The 23,478-nt window shown below is 38.0% G+C and overlaps 1 protein-coding gene across 9 annotated transcripts in view; it reads right to left on the bottom strand.

Moving 5' to 3' along the window:
• RAPGEF6 (Rap guanine nucleotide exchange factor 6) overlaps positions 1–23,478 on the bottom strand; it is a 124,876-nt gene that overhangs the window by 17,858 nt on the left and 83,540 nt on the right. For 4 of the 9 annotated variants that reach the window (XM_080555453.1, XM_080555448.1, XM_080555452.1 and 1 more), the window contains 16 exons: positions 23,006–23,164; positions 22,296–22,448; positions 21,611–21,775; positions 20,166–20,273; positions 19,604–19,807; positions 18,732–18,840; positions 16,567–16,810; positions 16,103–16,260; positions 15,038–15,052; positions 12,758–12,998; positions 11,220–11,603; positions 8,984–9,195; positions 7,984–8,107; positions 5,977–6,000; positions 3,156–3,376; positions 604–795 (listed from right to left, as the gene is read on the bottom strand). In XM_080555453.1, the coding sequence (XP_080411579.1) occupies positions 604–795; positions 3,156–3,376; positions 5,977–6,000; positions 7,984–8,107; positions 8,984–9,195; positions 11,220–11,603; positions 12,758–12,998; positions 15,038–15,052; positions 16,103–16,260; positions 16,567–16,810; positions 18,732–18,840; positions 19,604–19,807; positions 20,166–20,273; positions 21,611–21,775; positions 22,296–22,448; positions 23,006–23,164 (2,713 nt within the window). The remainder of the gene's footprint in view (positions 1–603; positions 796–3,155; positions 3,377–5,976; positions 6,001–7,983; positions 8,108–8,983; positions 9,196–11,219; positions 11,604–12,757; positions 12,999–15,037; positions 15,053–16,102; positions 16,261–16,566; positions 16,811–18,731; positions 18,841–19,603; positions 19,808–20,165; positions 20,274–21,610; positions 21,776–22,295; positions 22,449–23,005; positions 23,165–23,478) is intronic. The other 5 variants (XM_080555454.1, XM_080555450.1, XM_080555455.1 and 2 more) reach the window with 3 other exon arrangements.

The following is a 23,478-nucleotide window of genomic DNA, read 5'->3' as shown; positions in this document are numbered from 1 at the left end:
AACACATATGCTGGAATAGACTTTTTTCTATAACTATTTTAATGAACATTGATGCTCAGCGTATCATAGAACCATTTCCTATCATTTACTAACTGCAACTAACTTTATTTAATAACCCACCATTTAAAATAACCTTACCTTTTACATGACCCAACAGTTATGCAAATACACCAAAAGCATTTTAATGCATAATACTGCTTTGCAACTGGCAAACGCAGAAACAAAAGAGCTCACTAGGAACAACTAATAACAAGTGCTTCTCCTTTTGACAATAAGGTTGTTATAACTGTGTTCCAGAGCTTAAAATATTACATGCATTTGACTTGTTGCAATAATTTCATCGAGAAGTATCATACTTCATTTTGTCATGAAAATAAACTAACTATGCTATTCTACTCAGCTGAAGCATGATCTCTTTAGAATGTAGGAAAATAGAGTAACAGACTTAATGCTGTATATCTGGCCTGTTCAAGAGAGATAGTAAGATCACTTTAGTTAGAAATCTAAGTCATTTTCTTGAATGATTAACTGAGATACATGCATAAAGAGGTCTCAAATAATCCACCCAGCTACAAACAGTTCCAGATAGCTGAAGATACTCACTGAATGTGACATGATCCTTTGTCAGTCCCTTCTTTCTACTGGGATATAAGTTCACAGTTGGAACCTGAAGAACTTGACTCATTCTGTTTTGCTGATGCTGATGTGCTTTAGTGGTTTGGCCGATTGATCTCATGGGTACTGGAGACATTTCGGAGGATTTCGCCCCTCTTCTCTCACTTAAATTCTTTGTCACTGTTATGAAAAACTGGACATAAATGTCTTGCACTTTGAACGGCAGGATTATTACAGTTATTCTAAGTACCAACAGTCAAAAGCAACCATGGTATGAAGCAGACAGAACGTTCAAAATGTTTTGTATTCCAAACATTCCTAGCTTGTTGCACTGAAGAGACAGGTGCATGAAATGACATTAACAAAACTGAACTCTCTGAAGTGTCAGAGAAGTACTTCATCCAAAGACAAAAATATGATTTATTTCTACTACAATTAAATTCCATATTTTAAATGCTTGTATGTAGGGCACAAAAACTTAACAGCAACATCTCCTTCAAAATTACGTAATGCCACAGAAGGGAGAAGGAATGGTTGCTTTGCATCCAGCATCAAACCTTTCACTAGGTGGCACAATTGATTTGCAACGCAGGAAGCTGATTCAGTTTCTACTTTAATTACACTGCAATTAATAAACTCCGAAGTTAAGGCCATCTGACTTCCCCTTAAATTATCTTGGAAATGTGTGGATTGCAGATTAACCTCTGCTCATTGTTCCTGCTAGCAAAGGTAGGAGAATTTCACTTCTGAGATAAGAGTGGGCAGCTGTACCTCCTACTTTTCTGAACATGAGCAGAAAAAGTTATCTGCACAAAAACCATCTCCAAAACTACGTACCAGGATCCCTGACTCAAATCTACCCCATCACAATTTATATATATAATGTGGGCAAATACACCACGTGCAGAGCACCTCCCCCTGGAACATTATATTTCTCCAGCTTCAATGGAAAAAAAATCACAAGGAAATGCTCCCCCATGCTCCACATCCATTCCCCATTCTTTCTGCTAGCTCTGCAAATTACATACTTATCAACCTTCCCCCCCCCTTTTTTTTTAAATAGGTACTTTGATAATATGACTTTCTTCTATATTTACTTGCAAGTACATTTAGCCTTCATTTTCCTTTTTTGAAGCTTAAGAAAAAAAAAAAAAGGACTTGATTTGCTTAACTGCTGGGAGTAAAACAGTCAATATATATTCTCAGATTTTAACTTCCAAATACCTATGGCTAGCACTGTACGAACAATATTTATTTAAATCATATGTGCCTAATTTAAAAGAATTGAAAAATAACCTCATAACATTTATATTCGTCTCCTGGGCACAATACAACCACCTGTTATGTATTCACATATATCATCTATTAAGAATTCATCCTGGCATGCTTTGTTTTTTCTACAGCGGGAAAAAAAGAGTGCATAAAAACACCATTACATATCTTCCATTACCTACGTAGCTGAACAGAGCACGAGAAGCATACTTCTGTCAGCATATAGATGCCTTGCATCTTCCTATTCAGAGCTACCTGTGATGTCCTGCGACCTCAGGCATAAGATCCGTGTGAAAACACGATTTCACATTTTCAAAAAGGTAATGAAGTATGGCCTTTTCCTATATCACTGCTATTTAAGAAGAAATGCATAGGGAGGCACTTTGGGAAATAACAGGAATTTGCACTCCTAATACTGAATTATGGAAAGGACCTAAAACCTTATCTTCAAGATGTCGTCATCTATTCATGATCTTAACTTATCTCATCACAGATAAAATGGTATTTGAGGACAAAAAGGACTTAAAATGCTGCATTTGTACATCGGACAAGCATGAAACATTATTTTGATTAGTAAGGTTATTACTGTTCTATTTTGAGACAACTCCATGGTTGGGGCATTTGAAAATCTCTAAGAACCAAAATAAAATGAAATTACCTCTTCTCAATTTGAAATAAGAATTTACTGCACTGTGTAAGAGAGCAGATAATAGTTTTAGTTGGACAGTTGCACAGGACTTCAAATTATGAAAACTGTCCTGCTGTAGTCCTCTATTTTTGACTGTCAAGCCATGTCAATCCCATCAGTCAATACTGACTTGACTTCTGCTTCTCAGCAATCTTTGTTTATTCTAAGCTGTAAGTCATTGCAGTTTATATTGATTTTGTCTCTTTTCATTTTCTTGCTGTTCATATGGTAAACGTTACTTTTATCCTTCCTAATTCTGTACAAGGACAGCAGGGCAAGAAAATAGCTAACGTACTATTGAATTCCCTTCCAGACTGCTAAAAAGACACGGAGTTTAAGAACTAAAGGTCAAAATAAAAAAAAAAAATCATTGAAGTTTTCTGAACTCAACCAAGATCAGAATATAAATGCTGGCTTGCTGAAACCATATTAGTTAAGATATGAATTGACAAACAAGCTATTTTCTAGAGCAATTTTTCTTGAAGGGAGAACAGAAAGTCTTAAATGGGTGTTTCTAGGGAAGGAACAACCTTTTCACCGATTTGGTGGTAATGCCGCCCTTACACATCACTATACTTACGAGTGCTATACGCGGGCTCACACTGAAGTGACAGAATTTGGATCTTTTCTTCATCTGTCTCCACGTTCAGGTTGGACAAGTACTGCTTCACCTTCCTCGCCATCTGGGCGTCCTCGTACAGCTTCTTGGCGTTGAGCAGCGAGCTGCGTCGGGCTCGCTTCTTGTGAGCGCCTCCCTGCACATCCAGCATGTTCGAGTTCGTGCTGCCCTGGCTCAGAGACCTAGAAAAGAAAAGAGCAAAGCGGTCAATTTTTGGCTCTCGACAGCATCGAGGAGCTTAAGTAGCACACCCCAAAGCAGATTAATAATCTTCAGTTAGGGCTAGTGCATGCTGATGCAAATGAGTTAAAAAGATGAACAGCATTAAAACAACAGTTGTCTTAAAATGTTCTGGTAAAACTGATAGCAGCAACTGGAGCCTAGGAAAGGACTGCACATGAAAGTGTGGAACTAGCAAGAACGAGGCGCAACACTGTGTAAAGTACCCATTTTGCTCTGCTAATGAATCACAGGCTTGTTCTGCAAAACCCACGCTATTTCTGCAGACGGTAATAGTGGATAAACTTGACAACTTTGTTGGTTTAAGGAAGCTGGTACCCACTGTATGCTTCAGGCTTACGCCAGAAACTTCTTACAATCCAGCTGACTACACGAGTGAGTGACTACTGTAATCCTCTTAGAAAACTGAGCTTCTGACTATGCTTAAGTAAGGAAAAACTGTGTTAAATATGCAAAGTACATTTTGTTGCGCACTTAATTTCTTTCTCCAATTAAGTAAAAACCCCGCAGAAGAGCAGCTCATTAAAAATCATATCCCAACAGAGGTCAGGAAGGCAGTGATGACATACATATACTCAGACATGTACAGACTCACACTTATGAAAGACAAAGCTCCTGAATACACCTAATTCTGAGCTGCCAATTCTATCAGCAACTGAAGCAAAAATAAATCAGTCAACTAAATCATTAATGCACATCAATTACTATTCATGGCTGTCACTCCTGTTCACATTGAATCAGTGACCAAACAATTGACCTTGATATAGTTAAATATACACATCAACTCTGCTTCAACTTTAAAAGTCATATGGCCACCTCTGTCCTAACCAATTTTATTTTATTTTAATAAATGGAGATCACAGAATTAACTTTATTTTCAAGGGCTAAATTCCTAGTAAGGTTACTTATCAAAATCTTGGGTGCATTTACAGAACCGTAAGTGTCAGACTAAACAAACTCCAGCAGAGAAGAACTGTAATAGCTAAGAGTTAGAATTAAACATATTGTTTGAATAAGCCTGAAGAATCAAACACACCAAATTTAAAAACAAAGAAAAGGTGGAAGACACCTGCCTGCAATACTTTCTGAGACATTTAATAAATTAAACTAAGAGAAAATATAAGCTTAAAAACAGAGTGGAAATGCATAGCTTAATTAAATAAAAAGTTAAGACTATTGCAGGCAAAGAGCAAGAGATGGCACGATGGACTGTTGACTCCCATTTGAACCAAGGAGTCACTGATCTCCCCTACAGGTAACTATTATCTGTTTTATAGGAAGATAAATTATCTTTCTGTTAATAATATATGTATTTTTTTATTTCATATGTACACAGTTTCTTTTAAATCTAGACTTGATTTTTTGAATCATTTTCATTCCATTTTCCTTAAAAATAATTTCTTATCACTGATTTGTGCTCACAGCAATCCCAAAGCCTAGAGATCACCAACCAAACTACTGGGAGGAAAGGCAGTGACAGCAGGACGGGGTGCTTACAGGGGTCCAGGCACTCTCTTTGAGAGCGGCGCTGGGTGCAGGTGATCGCTGACCACCGACCACTGCTAGCCCAGCTCCCCCCTGGGGGCACCTACAGGATGCTGAGCTCGCTTCAGGGACTGGCATCCCAGCCGGCTCTCCCCTGTCCGCCTAGCACAGACACTGCTGCTGTCACCCTCACTGCTGGCAGGGTACGTCTGAGCCTGGGTGCTCGCTGCTGCTGAACGGCTCTGCCACGCTAAGCTTCCTCTGAGGCTTGCAAGGCAACTGCAGCAAGAGCAAACCACCGGGAGCATTCCTGCATCCGTCCTCCCTGCAAAATGCTGGCACGCTAAAGCAGAGCTGGCTTTAAACCAGATGCCCATAATAAGTAAAGTTTCAAAGTGCAAAGGCACATAGGCTGAGGAACACAGATAACAGGTCGTGTGCAAAAACACACATAAGAAAGCACAAAATATTGCTACCATGTCATCTTAAAATCACTTGTTATGTGGAAGTGCCAGCTACTTCACTAGGCAATCTTTTTACTCTCATTTGTAGTCATTTCAAGAGTCAATCCTCACACATACAAAACTTCAGTGAGGATTCTGGTGTATGAAATGTGAAATACATTTTAATATATACTAAAAACAAATAATTTGAAGCTTAAATTCAAACTTCAGAAGGGGAATTTATATATTATTATCACAATTCATCTTTACAGTTTAAAGTGCGTAATGGCTTAAAACTTTGTTACATGTAAAGACCGCATTATTTATTTCCAAAAATAGTTCGCCTTCCAGTATAACTGCACAGCAGCTTTTTTCTTTATGCAGTAAGCCAAAACGCAAAAAACTTGTCCAGCACACAGAAGCAACTCAGAATCTTTATAGCTGCAGTACAAAATTGACTGTAAATCCCTTATTCCTGTTTTCCAAAATATATGTATTGCAGGGTTAATAAAATGCATGCTGTATTTCAGGTGCATGCACTAACGAGGAGGATGCAGTATGTTAAGAGTTGCATAATCTTTATTTATCTTAGTTGCATTCATCTCTACACTTACCCCAAACTTCTCCACCTCTTCTTCCTGTAAGCAAGAGCCATATACATTGAAGCATGTATTTGAACAGAAAAGCACAGGAAAAAAATAAAACAGTTGAGAGTCAGGAAGAAAGATGTAGACAGGAAAGAACAGAAAAGAAAAGATCTCTATACAGCAAATTCTTCTCACACAACAACACAATGTTTTCATGGAATGCAAGGACAGGACTCGTTCAAACACTTCAACATGGAAGAACATCTATCAGTTTTTTGTTTATTTTTAAGTTTAAGCTCCGAATTTAAAAACCAAACTCACGTTAAATATTCTTGTTAAGTATGTCCCGTAAGTCAAACTCAATTTTGATGGAGCAAGCAAAGGCTTTTTAACTTATTCATATTGTAGAAAATGCAATTACATTAACGTATTATATGCATTAGGACCACAGTAAATGTATGAGAAATCATCAGCATTCGAGTTTATGATGTTATTTTCTCTTGACTGCTTGCTGGAAAACAAGCTGTTTGCCAAATACCCGCTGAAAAACTAGATGCTCTATATTAATTGGTAATGAACTTGTTAGCAAGTCTCATGTTACCACTAACAAACATCTTTTCTTGTTCATTTTTAATCTTCTTCAAAAACATTTGTTGCTGCTTCATAACACAAACTGATAGATCAAACACCAGAGGCAATGAAAATGAATATAAATGATGAAAACATGGAATTATTTTCTTTTAATCTTTGGCACTATCGCTAGTATTAGATGCCTATGCATTTTATGCCAGTATGTACATTTTAAATTATGGTCATTAAAATGTCTTCTGTAATTCTGAAAAAGATACTAAAGGGTAACTATTTATTTACTGCTAAACTCAGCTAATGATTAGATTTCATTAGGTCTCAGAAGGTGGAAAGAGAATCAGGGAAGTCTATTTATAGATCAATTTCACGTTGTCTAAAAAGCAACCATAATTTACTGATAAGGAACTTTATAATTTTATGTTAAAAGGGAAGTTTGGGTAGTTCAAATACAAGAGCATGAAGGTGACCCTCTGCTTTGAAGGGAATCCATCTCTAAACAATGTTAACAAGGGATCTGTTATTTTTGCCTCATACTTCCATCTGACCAATTTTAATCAAAATTCTTATGTCTGCCGATAGCCAGCCCTGAAAACAAAAACCAAGCAGGATTCATTATCATCTGGGAATCCTGACCATTAGAAGACCGCAGGGAAACTGCCTCTGTCTCCAGCGCAGACACGCTAAGAGGCTAACAGGCAACTCGAAAGGTTATCCTGCCGTTTTTCCACGCAGAAGCTGCAGCGATTCACGGTCCCCAGCTCCCCATTTGGGCTGCACAGAGGTGGCATCGGGATCCTACACAGACACGATGGGGCCGCTGGTGCTTTTACTTCAGCCAGAAGGAAGCAAAACAGATCCAGGAAATTACTTAGTTCCACTAAATATAATCTAGAGCTAATCACCATCAGATTAGAAGTCGTGGTGCTTTTACTCTGCAGTTTGTTAACACAGAGCCTGATGATATCACGAATCAGGAAAAAAAGGGAAAATTAAGACAAGAAAACACTCTCCACCTGCTTACAGCCTCAAGATACAAAACGTTATGTAGGTGGAGCAAGCTGTGCTTCAAATAAATAAGTTACTTTTTTTTTTTAGAAATACTTTATCGTTGAATTTTTTTTGTTGTTTTAAAAGCAACACTTCAGATTTATATATGGGTGATTTCTGTTTCGTTTATATATGATTTTCATCTGATACTACACCTCTCCCAAAATTCTACTGATTAATATTTTATTGAGCCTTTTCTCCTTTGCTTTATGAAGGCAAATTGTTTTAGTAGTCATTAAAAGTAACTCCTCGGAGCACAATTTGATAGATTTTGGTTCTGATGGTCAATGTCAATGGTATGTTACACAATGAAATACTAACAGAACAATGCACACGCAAACCCAGATCCCTACCCACTCTGAGACACCTTCAGTCCTACTAGCTTTCTAAATTGCACACCTTTGTCTGAACATTACGGCCGGATCCATGTTTGCTGAGGTCATTCTGACAACTTGGCGGATTTCTTTGGCAATCATCCTGAGTTTCTCGAAATTTACCAGGCCGTCCACTTTAGAATCATTTCCTGCGTAATTAAACACACACAAAGAGTAAGAACACATTTTTCTTTTTTTTTTTTTTTTTTATGGGCAATGTGTTTCTGGTCTCCCACATTAGCCTTCCTCCCTCCCTGCCAACGAGACTGCTTTAGTCAAAAGAGCAGGAAAACAAGAAACTTTGGCAAAACACAAATGACAGTCAGGCCCACTCACACTATCCAGCATTGCTTTTGCTAATCTGTTTCTGAAATAACACATATTAGTGGGAGGAAAGAGGACCACATGAACTATGCCCAAATTCATTGACTTAGATGTTAAAATCACATAAATAAAACTGACATCAACAGCATTCACTTGATGCAATTAGTTCAAATAGTTCTGAAAGATCAAAACCAAGAATATGGTATAGCTGGGAATGCTTCACCTTAACCGATTGTGAACACAACTCTATGTAAGGAGCAAAAAACGAAATGTTTAAACAAAACCCCTTGAAAATGCTGAAAGCAAGAGTAGGAGGTGTTATATCATTGTAGCTGTCTGAAAGCCACAACATAGAATGAAAACCTAGAAACACTGCAGCAACAAGTTTTTGTAAGAGAAATGCATTTCTTTGGTAGTGTAATTACTAGTAGCACGCTCACCAACTCCTTCATGCTAAACTTTATGATAGCGATTTAGCACTGCTTTCAAAATTTTAAAAACACACAATTTTAATTTTTGTCTGGGATCAGTCTCTTCTATTATGCACCCAATTATACTTCATTTTACTCCTAAAAGGGATGCATCAAAAGCTCCGCACCAACAGCACCTTTCTTTTAGGCATTTGTTGAATCAGGGAGCAGTGAAGAAAGGGCTAAACGCATTCGATGCCTGGTTTATTATTTCTCCATGTTTGACATTACCTTCATGTAGAAATGTGATATCCTTCTTGACAACAGGGAAGAGCGGAATAATTGGAGGCTGCATGCTCTGACTGCTAAGGATGTTGCGGTATTTTGCCATGTTTCGAGATGGATCAAAAAGATCTTGAAGGTCTCTGAGGTGCTTTTCGTACTTGCTCGGTAACTTTTCCCAGGTACCTCTGAGACGAGCTACTGGAGCTAGATTTAACCCGCTGCAAGGCAGACACATTTCATTATTAGCTGGTAGTGGAATCATTCATTCCCTTTGGTAAGGAAGTGAAGGGTTGTGGGGGCTTTTTTTAGAGATTAAAAACAGTTTTCACAAGGTTAACTGAAAGCTGGGTGGATGCCAGGTTGCAAGTTCATCACAAAAACACTGCTGCTCACTCTTGTGAGCAAGCAAAAAAGAGAACTGTAAAAAGTGTGACTGTTCCTTATTCACAAAGTACGACTTTCAAGTCAGCTTGCCAAAACAATCCCTCTATAACACAGCGCCAATGCCCAGTTAATTTAAGAACCACTTCTCTCCTGTAAAAAACATATACCTCAATAAGGACAAAAAGGGTGAAAAATTAATGAGGTGAATACATGGCTGCTGTAGCAAGTGGAAACAGTGCACAGCTTATCCCAAGCAGAAGCGGAAAGATTTAAGAGGAAAATGTTTGGAGCATTTATAAATGAGCACCGATTGAAGGCATTATAACAAAGTGTAGCATATCTGCTACTTTTAGTTCTCATTAAGTAATAACATCCACAATTCGCTTGCTGCAATAAAAAAAAGCTACATCCACCCCCACCATAATTTGTTACCAACTTTGCCCAAGAAATTTGGTAATGATTGCAAAGTCCCTGTAGCTGCAGCATTGGAAAGTGATAGTCTCCAGCATTCATTATCAAACCTAGAATCATACAAATATTGAATTTACTGTTTTAAGATTCTTTTTTCTCATTTTGAAAGCTTCAAAAACTTATTTTGTAATTGATTTTTTTCCATAGAGTTCTCCCCGTGCTATTGTAAAGTCACAAAGCCTTCTCTCACATGAAAAACCTACCATATGCCCCCCACAGCTCCTCTTACTTATTAGGACGGTATCTTCTTATTTCACAAAACACATGGCATCAGTTTAACATGAAATGCAAGGCAGGAAAGACAATCCCTGTGGCAAACACTAGCAGAAACATATTCCTCTGGAAATATGGGCAAAACAAAAAGCTAATCCATTTGCTGTTTTTTGACCAAAGACCACTTCAGTCACAGCATCACGAGGCTGAACTCAGGAGGAAGAACAGCCATTTCTCCACATACAATAAACCACGAGAGCTTAGGAAGCAGGGAACAGAAATTGCACTCAGTATCCACGTTTGCATTCACCAGGTAATGAGTAGCCACAGCCCTCGTGGTTGCTTGTACAGTACCTTTTAAGGGAATTTATTAATTCTTTACTGTATAACTAAACTAGCATCATTCATTACACTGGCTAGACATGGAAGAAGATATTATAAAATGGTATTTGCAAAGATAGTGCTGGTGCTGGGATACAGCATGAATCCAAATCTCTGTCTGATGAATCACTGTGCTTTTTCTTTTTTTTTTTCTTTTAATACAATCTGGCTATCACATAATTGCAAATAAAGGAAATGTCGGACTCATGCTGTTAAAGTCAAAGCAGCAGCATCTAGCATAAATCAGAAGAGAAAGTCTAAGTGTGCAAATGAAGAGAAAAAATAGAGAACCGAGCAGATGACTGGAAAGAATGAGAAGGAAAATTAAACTAAAACAAGACTGATTTGAGGAAGTCCTTACAATGAAAGGAAGAAATAAAATAAATCTCATCATTGCAGATATGACTCAGTGCACACTGAAAAGTAGCAATGAGAGAAAAAAGGGAAATTGGTGCCAGAATCATAGAAAATGGCAGCAACTTTCAAGCAGGTCCCTGAAGTTCCTCAAACAGCACTTTTGTCCAAATCTTCTCTTTCCCTGCGACGTGATAGTTAAGGAAGAGACAGTCATGTGAGCCACCGCAATGAGCCTGACCTTCGGAGGCTGAGGAAGGAGAACGCAGTGACAATACATCTTTTTGTCCAAGCATTTTGAAAAGCTTGGCAATTCTCTCAAAACTACCCAGCACCATCGGTAATATGTTCAAGATACACTTTTTTTTTTTTTCAGTTTAGATCAACAAAATTGCTTGTGACACCAGAAATCAGATCTGACAAATGGGAAGTACTTTACCTTATAACCGCAAACATGGAATTGAAGTTCTTGCATTCTCGACAGTGGAGGGCGATTTTAATGAAATGCTTAATAATCTTCATTCGTTTGAGTTGGTTGGGCTCTGCTAGAATTTCCATGGCAACCCAGAACGTCTCCTGATTTATGACATCCTCAAACTGCTTCAGGTGAGCATTTCCTGTTTTGGAGTCCAGCTTATAGAGGTCATCGATGTATTCCGTAGGCTCGATGTTACGAAATAATTCAAAGTCTCTCATGGAAAGCTGAGTGGCGACCTCGATGGTGCTGAGCTGGAGGAGGGAGATTTGACTCTCTCTCAATAGCTCTTGGGCATCCTCATCTGAGCATAAGGTCTCGGTCTCCATATTGTTTTTTAGATAATACCTATGAACAAATGAGTTGCAACAAAATGTTAGAGAGACTCTTCAGAGGGTTTGTGAGCACGACGACATTGAACCATAGCAATCAGCCCGGATATTACTGGCACCACAGAGGTGTTCACGTGAGAGCATTTCCACCTCGCTGACATTCGAGAATAAGAGGCTAAGACAGAGGCAGAAAGGGACAGCACAACCTTTGTATTTCAGCTTTTACAAAATACCACCATTTCTGAAGTAAAAACCGCATTCTCCAGCACTTCGAAAGCTGTTTTAGTCTACTTCCTTGCTAATGTTTTCTATGCCATGCTCAGTAACATGCTGCAGTTTTCACCTTCAGAAAAAAGTCAGTTACTTTTCCATTTGTAAATTTAGCAGTAAAATAACATTTTAAATGCACGTTAGTCTTGAGAAATCTCTCATTAATGTATTTCTCCATTTCTTACACAAATTCAGTGTGGTTTCTCACATAAATTTGTGTGACATATTAATATTTACATGAAGCTCACACTATTCAGGAAATGAAAATGTAGCTGGAAAATTCATTTGCATGGTCCAAAGCAGTTCACTTTCAGACACACAGAAGTTTATTCCTCATAAATCTCTCTGTTGCCTAGTAAAGACAACTAAAGATTTTTTTTTTACTGTAGTAAACCTTTTTCTGGTATGGATCAGGACATCAGATAAAGCTGAAGCACTTTACATTTCTGAAAACTTTCATAACAGTTTACATAGAAATGGAAGAATTTATCTCAGGTTAGTATCAGTTCATTGCAACATGACATCATTGAGAAATTAATTGTATGCTTTAATCCTGAAGTACACATGGAAAGAGTCAGAAGAAATACAAGTTTTCTTTTTAAGTGTAAGCCACTATATATGTTATCCTAACCTGTTGACCTTAGTTGTCATCAAGAGAGCTTGCTGTAAAGTCAGGGAGGAGTTTTTGCATATGGAGAAGGAAGGTGAAACAGGAATGAAAGAGGTGAAGGGAGAGTAAGTCACTGACATTTACTTGTCTGTTCTTAATAGATACCTGCCTATTTTCATTAAAACACTGCTCATTAAAACATCATTCCCCAATGTTTCTTTTGGATGTTTCCATTCTAAAAGGCAAAGTCAAATAAATCCAAACTGAAATCAAAACAAGGGTGCCTTTACCGTCCATTGAGTTGAATCCTGTCGGCTAATTTTGAGAATTGATCTGGAAGTCTCCGCTGTTTGATGACTCCCTCGGGGCTGACGGACACTTCGCAGAGGGAATAAGTCTCCGGGGCTCCCGTCAAGTTGAATTCGTGCACTGCGTGACTCACGACCTCCTTCGCTGTAGTGTCTTTGCTGATGATAATGTAACAGCTCTGCTGATCTGCTTTGAAAACTCTTATTACTTGGTCTGGAATGTCTAAAATAACAGAAAAGCAGCACCTTTAACATATGAACCACTGTTCCCGTGAAAGGATAAAAGGTCATTTTCTCTATCGCTTGATGAATATTCATTTAAATAATCACTCTTTTCAACAAAATTTGAATGGAAGAAGAGGACTTCTCTCTGCAATTCCACAAGTGAACTTACATATTAGCTTATTACCACAACGCGCAAGACATCTACATGTCATATTACTGTCCTGTACGCTGTCCCTCCCAGCGTGTCAGAAGATTTGGAAGCACCGTTCCTTTTTGGCTCTTTTGTCTTTGTGTGATCCAGGACCGACACAAGTGCCCCGAGTGCTCCTCCTGGGATCGGGAAGCCGTTGAGCACAGACGTGTGCTGTGGGCAAGGGAACGCGGAGGAGAAGGGAGATTTGGTTGCTTTCGCATCCAGCTGTAAACTTGCTCTCTCATCCTGAAGAAACTAAACTAAGCTGCTGCCAGCAGTTAATTCTTTTGCTAGCGCACTTATTTATAACACATTTTATGAATTATAAATGCGTCAGAGAACAGCTTTATCTGGGGCATCCTACATCAGGAAACAAATATCTAAAGAAACACACATTTAGTTTACAACTCGATGCTTGGAAATAGTTATCTCCATTAGAGTTATTACAGAAGATTTGATTCTCAAAACCCAGCTGACCAGGGGAGAACAAGTTGTCAAAAGTCAGGGTGCACGCTAAGTAAAAGCTCATGGGAACACAATTTTTTCCCCCCATAAAATCTGACAACTAGACATTCATGGGTTTTCTGCAGAACTGAAAAGGAGGAAGGCTCTCACCAAGCCCTCAGCCACATCCTCCAAGCTTGCAGCTATTCAAAAATCTATGTCTGAGGTGAACGTGTCTTTAAGTCCCGTATCAGAGATGCCCAGGGCTATTGTAGAGGTCTTGGCTGTAATAACAGCCCTTCCTTCTCCCTGTTATTTGACCAGCCTTTAATAACCTCAGTGCCATGCCCACAGACTGTGGCTAGCCAGGCAGGGTACCAGAGGCCTTGGGGAAGGCGATGGGAAGGCAGACCCTGCCCGAGGGGACCAGCACCCTGGGGCACACTGTCCTGTGCTGGTGTCAAGCTTTACACTGAAAAAAATATCTGACTGAAAACTAATTCTACTGTTTCATTATTATGACTACCACATATGGTCATACCAGAATAGTCACATTAATGGTCTGGGGTTAGCTGATGTGAATGGGGGCAATAAAAGGGGAAAATAAGCGTTACACGCTCATTTCAGAGTGAAAGTGGAGAGTGATACACTGAATAATTTGGGAAATGCCTGCACTCGTAAAAAAACATCAAAAATTAACAGAGAGCCAAAGCATGTATACCATGGTATTAAAATACCTAAAAATCAGAACACACTCAAGTTTAATGCCAAAACTGCAACATAATACGTAATTTGGAAAAAGAAAAAAAAAAAGAAAAATAAAGAAATCACCATGCAACCAAATCATAGAGTATCTTATAAGTACCAGGTTACAGAAACTCGTATGACAATCACGTGCCCATCTTTAGGGTCTTTTCTTTTAAGCAGGTAAATATTAGTAAAACTTTCTTTTCTACACATGATTCAAGTCATGGCTACAATACAAAACACATTTCCAGTTTGCATGCAGAAAGTTTTAGTTATACAGAGTCCAACAAAACAACAAACTAAACCTCAAGCTACATTATCATCCAAAACTTCAATTTCTATAAAAGGGATGTAGCAATTTCGTTCTTGTAAAGCAAGGTCCCAGCGAGGTAACCTGCCAAAGGTCATTCAGTGGGTCAGTGGCAGAAATGGGAATAAAATGCAGGTATTCACAGCCTCAGTCCAGCAGCCTGACATGAGATTACAGTGCCCATAAGGTGAACCTACAGACTCCTTTTATTAAAGGGAAGGCTACAGGGCACATGACTACCTAATGTCCTGACAGTATAACTACATCAATGCAACATGTTAGGTCTAATAGGCAAGCCATGCAATATTAAGGTCTTCAGGATGCCATACATCAGGATACTTACAGTAAAACCCAACAGCTGCAGGCAGAAAAGAAGAAAAAAATTGTGTCAACACCAAATCAAGACTTAGATGTTTACAAAACTTATCAAGTATATATTACATGGTCAGAAATAATTTGGTTTTCTCTGCTGTTCAAAAATGACTGTATACTTGTTCTAGGAAACTTGAAGTAAAGGTAAGGACCAGTTATCCACAGCTCATATTATGCAGTAACTTGTATAGCATTAAATGAATATTCTTAGAGAACACACATGAGTAGCTCACTCATGCAGACAGCAAGAAACTGGATTTGCAGGAAAAAAAGGAACTTATTTGCTATGGATATTTATGCGTTTGATAGGATATATTTGTCCCTTTTAAAGGGGAAATCTGCAAGTTTACATAAACATAAGTCGTAGCCAGAAGGCACTTTACAAAATACATAATTATGCACAGAACTTACATCTGAAATAGGGAAACATGATTCTGACTTTACATGTTTACAGGCAGCTGCATATAACAAATACCTCCTGCAGCCATGCCATAAATTGTGTTCCTACAAGTACCAGCAATGGAAGCCCACACTACAAATCTCAAAACACTTGCCAGTTTTTCAGACATACAACTGAATGAACTTAATGTCTGTAAAACACTAAAAATTAATAATGCTGTGTTGGTACTGCAGTTGTTTTATTCTACCTGACATACTGCTTGAAATAAATATTCAAAGAAGGTGGATGGAGAAGTCAAATCACCAGGACTGCTGATATTGGGCAAAGATAAAACAAGACAGGCGCAGAGGAGGACAACCTGCTTCCACCAGAGCTCTGGTAAATCAAAGATACTTATAGGTGGCAAAACACATTTCTTTATAAAAAGAAGCTAGGCCTCACATTACAAAAAAGCAGGCAAGTGGGGTTTGGGCAGTTTGCATTTTCAGTGAATCACCAGTTTGGACCTGTTAGGAGCACAAGATAAAGAGGTAACCGCACTAAGTGTGTTTGAAGCTGGTAAAAAGATGCAACTCCACCCCACAAACCAGCTGCCTTATAATTATCCTATAAATCAAGCTAACACTGCTGTTTTACCTGAAGGATTAGAGAAATCCAGGATGCTAGTTGTAGGCTGCAACAGGTCGGGGCTACTGGAAGAGAGCGTGCCCGGAATAGGCATGATGGCCAGGCTGTGCCGGCACTGCCGAGTCCCAACAATGCTGTCATCCTGCGACTGGCTCACGCTGCCGTCACTGCAAAACAGGTTTGTTTCGATGAGATGTGTGAAGATCCTTACATTCATCTCGGGATGAATGAATTTTTGAAAAGATAACGGCAGTCATGTTTTAATTACACATCGTAGATGGGCTTTCGAAAAAGAGAGGAAAGCATATCTGATACTGTTCACTGGGAGACAAAAGATATTTTGGCCTTGTTCTGCAGTTATGGGTCAGATTTGCTGCATTTAAAATATAAGAAAAGCAGCGTAGACATGAGTGAAGATACTAAGCAGCTTTATTAAGGAAAAATTACCATTTGACCAGAAGAGTTTGACACACCTGAACAGTTTTGGAGGCAAGATGCTGAATCGAGTCTTGTCCAAAATTTTCCTGATTCTGTTTCTCCCACCAGATACAGTGTTTGCTTTCATTTTTTTGTTTCCTTTTTCACGGGGAAACATCTGTTCCACATCTCCAGGCATATCTGGGATGGAATAACGGTTGTTTTTCTTTTCTGCAATTTTTGGAATATGTGGAATTCCATTCTTCTCTTGCCCTATCCTGCAGAGCAGCTCTTTAAACACTGTAAGAAGAGATACAAACATTGTGATTTACCTTTGCACACTTAAAACTTTCACATTACATGCTTCTTTCCTCAAACCACGTACCCACAGAAAAAGCGAACCAAAGAGTCCAAAACCAAAAACGTAATGTATTGCCAAGCCAGGCTCTGTATTACATTTAGTTTTGATTCTAAGGGTGTGGCTCTCTTCCCATTTAAGTTTTGCTCTGGAGTTCCTTGGCAGAAAGTGTAACCCTAAACGTTTAATCAAAATCATGAACCACTCTGCATAGCAGGATTCTCCCAGCTACTTTTGAAATTAGCACATACCACAGCAAATCTAAGAGCTATTCTACCCTTCAGTAAGATCAATAACAAGGAACCATTCCGTTCACATCAATCAGCTCTATATATTTATTGATTTTTTTTTGTCTGCATCTTTTAGGTAACAGAATGCAGACGCTTCCTCAAGAACAACTTCAGGATGGACTGATGTTTCCTCCCCCACACACCTTTTTGTTTTAAGTAATACATAAGGCACATCAAATTTCCTATTGCATTTATCAAGCTAAGCCAGTCTATTACTGACACTCCTAGAAGATGTAATTCTATGCAAAAAAATATTCTTTGTTATTGTGTTTCTTCCCACAAATAAAAGATAAAAACAAACTGTTCAGATTGGTTTACTAATGCATAATGTTTTGTTTGTTTTAAAATCTTTGTCAGAAATTTGTTATTTTCTGTTGAAATCATGGTACTGGGAAAATGCAGGGCTGTACAGAGCTGATTTCCAAGACGGTCCCTAGGAACAAGGCAAAAAACGGGTCTTTATCTATACTTGTAGTCAAATTGCATATTTCTATTACATAACACAATTTATGGCTATAAGTCTTCACTATATAAATTCACATATAAGAATGGTGATTGCTCATTGTTAGCACCAGGCACTCAAAAGGACAGAATAATAAGTATTGCAGTTGAAAAAAAAGCTTCGAGACGTGAATTCATTAAAACCTATCAGAGAAATCATCTGGAAGTTTTATCAGCTAGCAGGAGAAGAGGTTAAAATCCACTTGCACATAACTATCATTGCCTTGGTTGCAGTAATGCTTTATTTTATGTTGTTTGATATTAGACTAGACCACTGATTACAGCAGTCTTATGCTTTTTTAGAATTATGGTAATAAACAACTGCTAAGATCTTAGAACTTTTTAACCTGCACAGAGATAACCAGAAAATCATAAAAAGAAAAGAAAATCCATACAGAACAAGGGCAGGTGACCACAGGAAGAAAATAAGAGAAGGAAACCATCATTAGCTCTCAGATACAACAGCTACAGAGGAAGAATCTGTCTTGTACATATAGTCTCGTTCTTTCTGTAGCTATGGTTATTCTGTTTCCTGAACAGGATTATGGAAAAAGAACAGATGGTTTGACTGAGATTTTAAAAGAGGTTTAATATGTTTATACTCACACTGACAATTAAAAGCTAACATTTATATACCATACCACTTTTTATATTCCCTTATCGATTCTAGATATAAAGGCAATTTGTCCTACCGTTCTTACAACCATTATAAAAAGTTTTATGAAAATCCAGTTTTACATTTTTGCTGTTTCTTGGCAAAATATTTTGGCCCAGATCCCTTGGCTCTGCATCAGCCATATCACATGAAGGGACACTAAAGCCGCTTAAGCAGTCATTTGAGGATTTCTCAGGGCGCAGAGAGCTGGCTATGCTGGCCTTGCGCCACCCAATGTGCAAGTCCTTGGCACACAAAAACGTATCCGAGCAAACGGAGGCACCATGAGGGGACTCCTGCACACGCTTTCACTTCTAGAGCAAGTTGGAAGAAAGCTGAAATCCTATTGCACTTCTGAAGCCAGAAGGACTGGAATTTTTAGTCACATACACAGGAAAACATGTAAGGTCTACTCACCAAAAATGTTTGTTTTTACGGTAATGGAGAGATGAGTATTGTTCCTCAAGATTTCCAGAGCTTTCACAAAGGTAATATTCTCAAAGTTCTGTCCATTTACTTCCATTATCTTTAAGAAGAAATACAAAATGAACTATTACAACAGCTGTCTATAATGGAGTTACAACAGTTGCAAATATAAATGCAATAACACAAGCACATTATAAACTTTCCAGAAGTTATCATATCATATTTACAGTAGTTGCAGCATGAAAATATTCCTTGTAAAATCACGATTTGGATCACTTCAGTAACGCTGCATCCTGTAAACAAGCCAAGACCTCCATCGCTACCTGCCAACTACTGTAACCAAATTTATCTTCTGCGACAGGCACACCGTTCCTGCAGTTAGGAACTGCAACTCTAACAAAAGCAGCAGATCACCAGCTGCAGACCTGGTGTTATAACCAAAGGGCAGACCTGCACCTGCTGTGACCTGAGGCTCCACCAGCCTCAAACCGTGATGCTGCATGCTAGATGAGAAACCAGCCAACCAAACAATTTGATGGCTTCAACCTAACTATAACTCCTTTAAGAAAGTTTCCTGAAACAACCACAACTTGGTTTATTTTTCCACTCTGTATTTGAAATATTTCAAAACATTTCAAAAAACTATTTAACAGAAACACATACTTAACACACAAACCTAGAGCTGAACTGTGGTATCAAAATAGCATGATGTATAGAGAGAGGGTTTTTTTGTTGCTGGTGGGGTTGCTTGTTTGGTTGTGTGTTTTTTTTTTTCCTTTTTTTACTTTTTACAGTCATTTGAACCAGATTTTTTCTTTTTAAATCAAAAGGTGGATGTTTAAAATTAGCTTTGCTCTTTTTACCTGATCACCACGCTTAAGTCCAGCTTCTGCTGCTTTACTGCCCGTTTCCACGGTCTCTACAAAAATACCAAAACCCTTGTCACTTCCTCCAAGGAGGCTGAAAAAGAGAGGTGAGTCTCTAGAAGGCTTTTGCAAGGTAATTTGTCTCCATTTTGCCTTGGCAGCACAAGCAATATTCAGCAATCTGAGATGTCCTTTCATTTTCTGTAACATAGAAGACATAAAATGGAGTGTAATGTTTCTTTTATTAGAAATGGAGAAACAGTTGTTTAAAAAAATAAAAAGTGCCAGAAAAAGAAATTATGATCCTACGTATTCAAATCTTACTAAATAAACTTTGCATTACTGCAAAAGAGGACAAAGACGCACAAATGAGTGCCATATGTACTATTTTATAGGAGCTTTGTACCTAAAACTGTATTTAAGAAAAAATACACACATGTTAAAAGCAACCTATTAGCTGCTTTCATATAAACTAAAATGTGTTAATCCCTGGTAACACATCGGAAAATGAAAATGCATAACATCAGAAAGTGTGACAGTCACTCTTTTTTGCTCCTACCGTATTTTCCAAGTTCTTCTCGAATTCTTCCAGAAACCGAGTCATAGCAGGGTCACCTTCAAAGTCGTTAAAATGGTTGTTCACCCACAGTAAGACCACTCTGGTAACCTGAAAAAAACGATGTATAGGTTTTTTTTTTTCTCCTATAGGGTTTAATCTATAAGCAAAGAAGAATACAAGGACATGACAGAATAACATATGACAGATTAATGCATCCGTTAACAGAAGCAGAAACCATTTGCACTTGAAATCATTTCCTGATTTCCTTTAGTTGTGAAGTCAAATGAAGAACTAAGAAACAAATATTTTTGTATCTAGCTGATTACATCACCTAGTACTTACTGGTGCAAAAATCTATCTTCGGTTATCTCTTCTTTATGCCATTTATTAAATGTATCTTTTTAAAGCATCCTAATTACCTCCTCTCCTAGGAAGTTTCTAGGATGTATGCTGTAATAGTAAAACAAACAAACAAAAAGACCTTTCTTCCAATTTTTTTTTTTTTAAGTTAAATGTTTGGGTTGCTTTTTTTTTTTTATGTACTACAGAGCTACTACCATTCATGATAAAGACAGTCTGGCAACTATTTTATCCATCCATTCTATTTAAAAAAAAAAAAAAGTTAATCTGTAGCAGGTTCTCTTCTAAAAACAAGTGACTTCCTCCTTTATTTGCTAAGACAGTTTTTCTTTACTTTCCTTCTTTAAATTCCTGTTCTTAAAAAACAGTACTTGCTAAAATGTGCTGCATGGAAAAAGGGGTGAAGCAGTAACCATAGGAAAGGATCCCAGCAAATTTTCTCCACCATAAAAAAAAAAAAGTGCTGTTTTGATAGTTTGAGTTTCTTTCAGCTCAAATCTAGAACATACAAAACTGCTGGCTAAGAATTTTACTGCCGTGATTTTCAACAAATAGGACATGAATACAAGTTCCAAGTTAGGTATATTTTTCACGCACGTACAGCTGCACAGAGTTGAACCTGGTTCTATTTACAGAAGTGTTTTTATCAGCTTCATCTGTCTTGAGCACAGTTTACTTCAAGTACACTTTGTAATAAGCTGCTCTAATAAAATGGGCTCAATACACTGAAAAGCTCTACAAAAGAAAATTATGGAAGACAAGCGTAATGCTGCTGTGAGAACAAAAGTAGTAAGTTCAAGAGATCACGAACACAATTTCTGAATTGCTGGTGGAAAAGGACTTCAGAGAGACTGGCATTTACATCTTAAAATTAAATAGAAAATAGTATTTACCATTCTGCAGAAGAAAAGCAGTGACAAACCTACCCTTGGAGAGTGCAGGATTATTCCTTGATATTACTAAAAAAATACTTGGCTTTAAATTAGTTCATTCAAAAATAGCTGCAGTATAACGCTAGTGATACGAAAAGGAATCGATTTGGAGAAATTTTCACTACAAATACTAATCTCTAGTCTCAAACCAACCTTATCCCTGAGGCTGTCCACCGTGAACCACTCCAACAGTTTATTTCCAACTTCCAAGGGGCTTGTTAGAAATGTTCTGTACGTTAGAAGGAAGTCTTCAATGTAAGTGGGATCCACAATAGAATGTTCTTCTATTAAGTGCATGATGAGTCGCTCAGGTGTTGCCTTAAAAATTAAATGCAAATAAAGCTGATATCTCCCATCACTACCTCTCTCTAGAGAGTACCTCAGCATAAAACCATGTGAGCAGTATACGTCTTTTTCAATTTTCAGTTTTATAAAAATGAAGGAAAAAAAAACTAACATATTTAAATCGAGTCTTCAAGCTTCTCCCAGACCAAATGTTTTGCATAGCTAATAATGGGCCAGAACAATCAGTAACATCCCATAACTCTGTTTATAATAAAATTTCAGTTCTTCTTCCAAACTACAAAAAAATGGACCAATACAAAAGGACGCACAGGGAGTGCTCCCAAAACAAAACTCAATATATCTGACGAACAGGTCTAGCTGTATTAAAAGGGAGATGGAAGTAGATTTGTAGAATAATATAAATTCCTTTGAATTAAATCTTTGACGTAAGACAGACAGAACTGATGATGTGTTCTAGTTTATTAATAAATACAATTTTGGTTTTAAAGGTTTAATAGATTAACATTAACAGAAAGCGTGGGAAGAAATTCACCTTGATAACTATGTGTCCTTTTCTGGTTCCACTGCGGTCCAGCTCCCTGTGCTCCTTTACCATAACAATTTCTCCTTCTTCCTCGACTTTGTGAGTGTTTTTTTCCACGTGGTTCAGAATTCTCCAGTAGTCTTGCTGGGCTATACACACAAACTGCCCCCAGGCAACACATGATTGTTAATAAATGTTTAAAACATGCATGTAACCCCCTGCCCCATGTCTGCGCTTGCTTTGATGGAAACACCATTGCACAGCATTTGTTACCAGCCCCAGTCTATTCTGCTCAATTACATGAGAAAGTTGTAAATAGAAGACAATGGAACTGGTCACCATCTTACATTTTCAAAAGGTTATTCTCAATAGGTTAAACATATAGAGAACAAAATCTGCAAAAAGTGGAAATGTCTATTTTCTGCTTATCTGTTCTTACTGCACGTCAATCACATACATAGCATGACTAGGGTGGACTAAGATTACATTTCAGCACAAAGCAGAAGTTCCTGTTTCTCACACAATAGCAGTGTGAAATAAATCTCAGCTACTGAAAGAGGGTACAACTAATCTAACAGCAGCAGAGCTCATGACCCATCAAATACCAACATCCTTTTCTCTGCTCCTGAATAAAGATCAGGCCTTGAGATACAACTAGTCTGCTTTCTTTTGTTAGATGTTTAAAAATATGAGGTAGTTCTACAGAAATGTGATCTTACCTGACAATCATCTACTTTGGTTCTGACCACTCCATTCATATACTGTTTTTCCAGAGAGGGAGTAATCCCAAAGCTATTTCCCATACAGAGACTCTCACTCTTCCCATCAGGATAGCTGATTTCCACTGTGCCGTTTAAAATAACATACCAAGAATCGAGCTAGAGGGAGTAAAAAAGCAAATTTTAAAAGCGAAGCTCATTCAACAGCTTTCATAAGCTGTTCCAACACTCCTATCTCAGAAAGCCTTATTCTTGCAGTCTCCAGTTTGTTGCCACCACAGCTTTGCAACGTTTAATTCACTAGAAATGTGCACTGTAAGGCAAGCAATAAAGCTGAGTGAAACAAGAATGCTTTTCAGCATTCTTTACTCGTTTCAGTATTAACTCAGTAGGGAGCAATGCTGATGAATAGATTGCTTTTTAATTAGTGTGCTAATTGCTACAGTATATTCATACTATTTAGTGAGCATGAA

Source organism: Anser brachyrhynchus (genome assembly GCF_964034855.1).
Source record: "Anser brachyrhynchus genome assembly, chromosome: 14".
NCBI lineage: Eukaryota > Metazoa > Chordata > Aves > Anseriformes > Anatidae > Anser > Anser brachyrhynchus.
The sequence above is the reverse complement of the archived record's forward strand: the minus strand, read 5'-3'. Positions and strand labels throughout refer to the sequence as shown.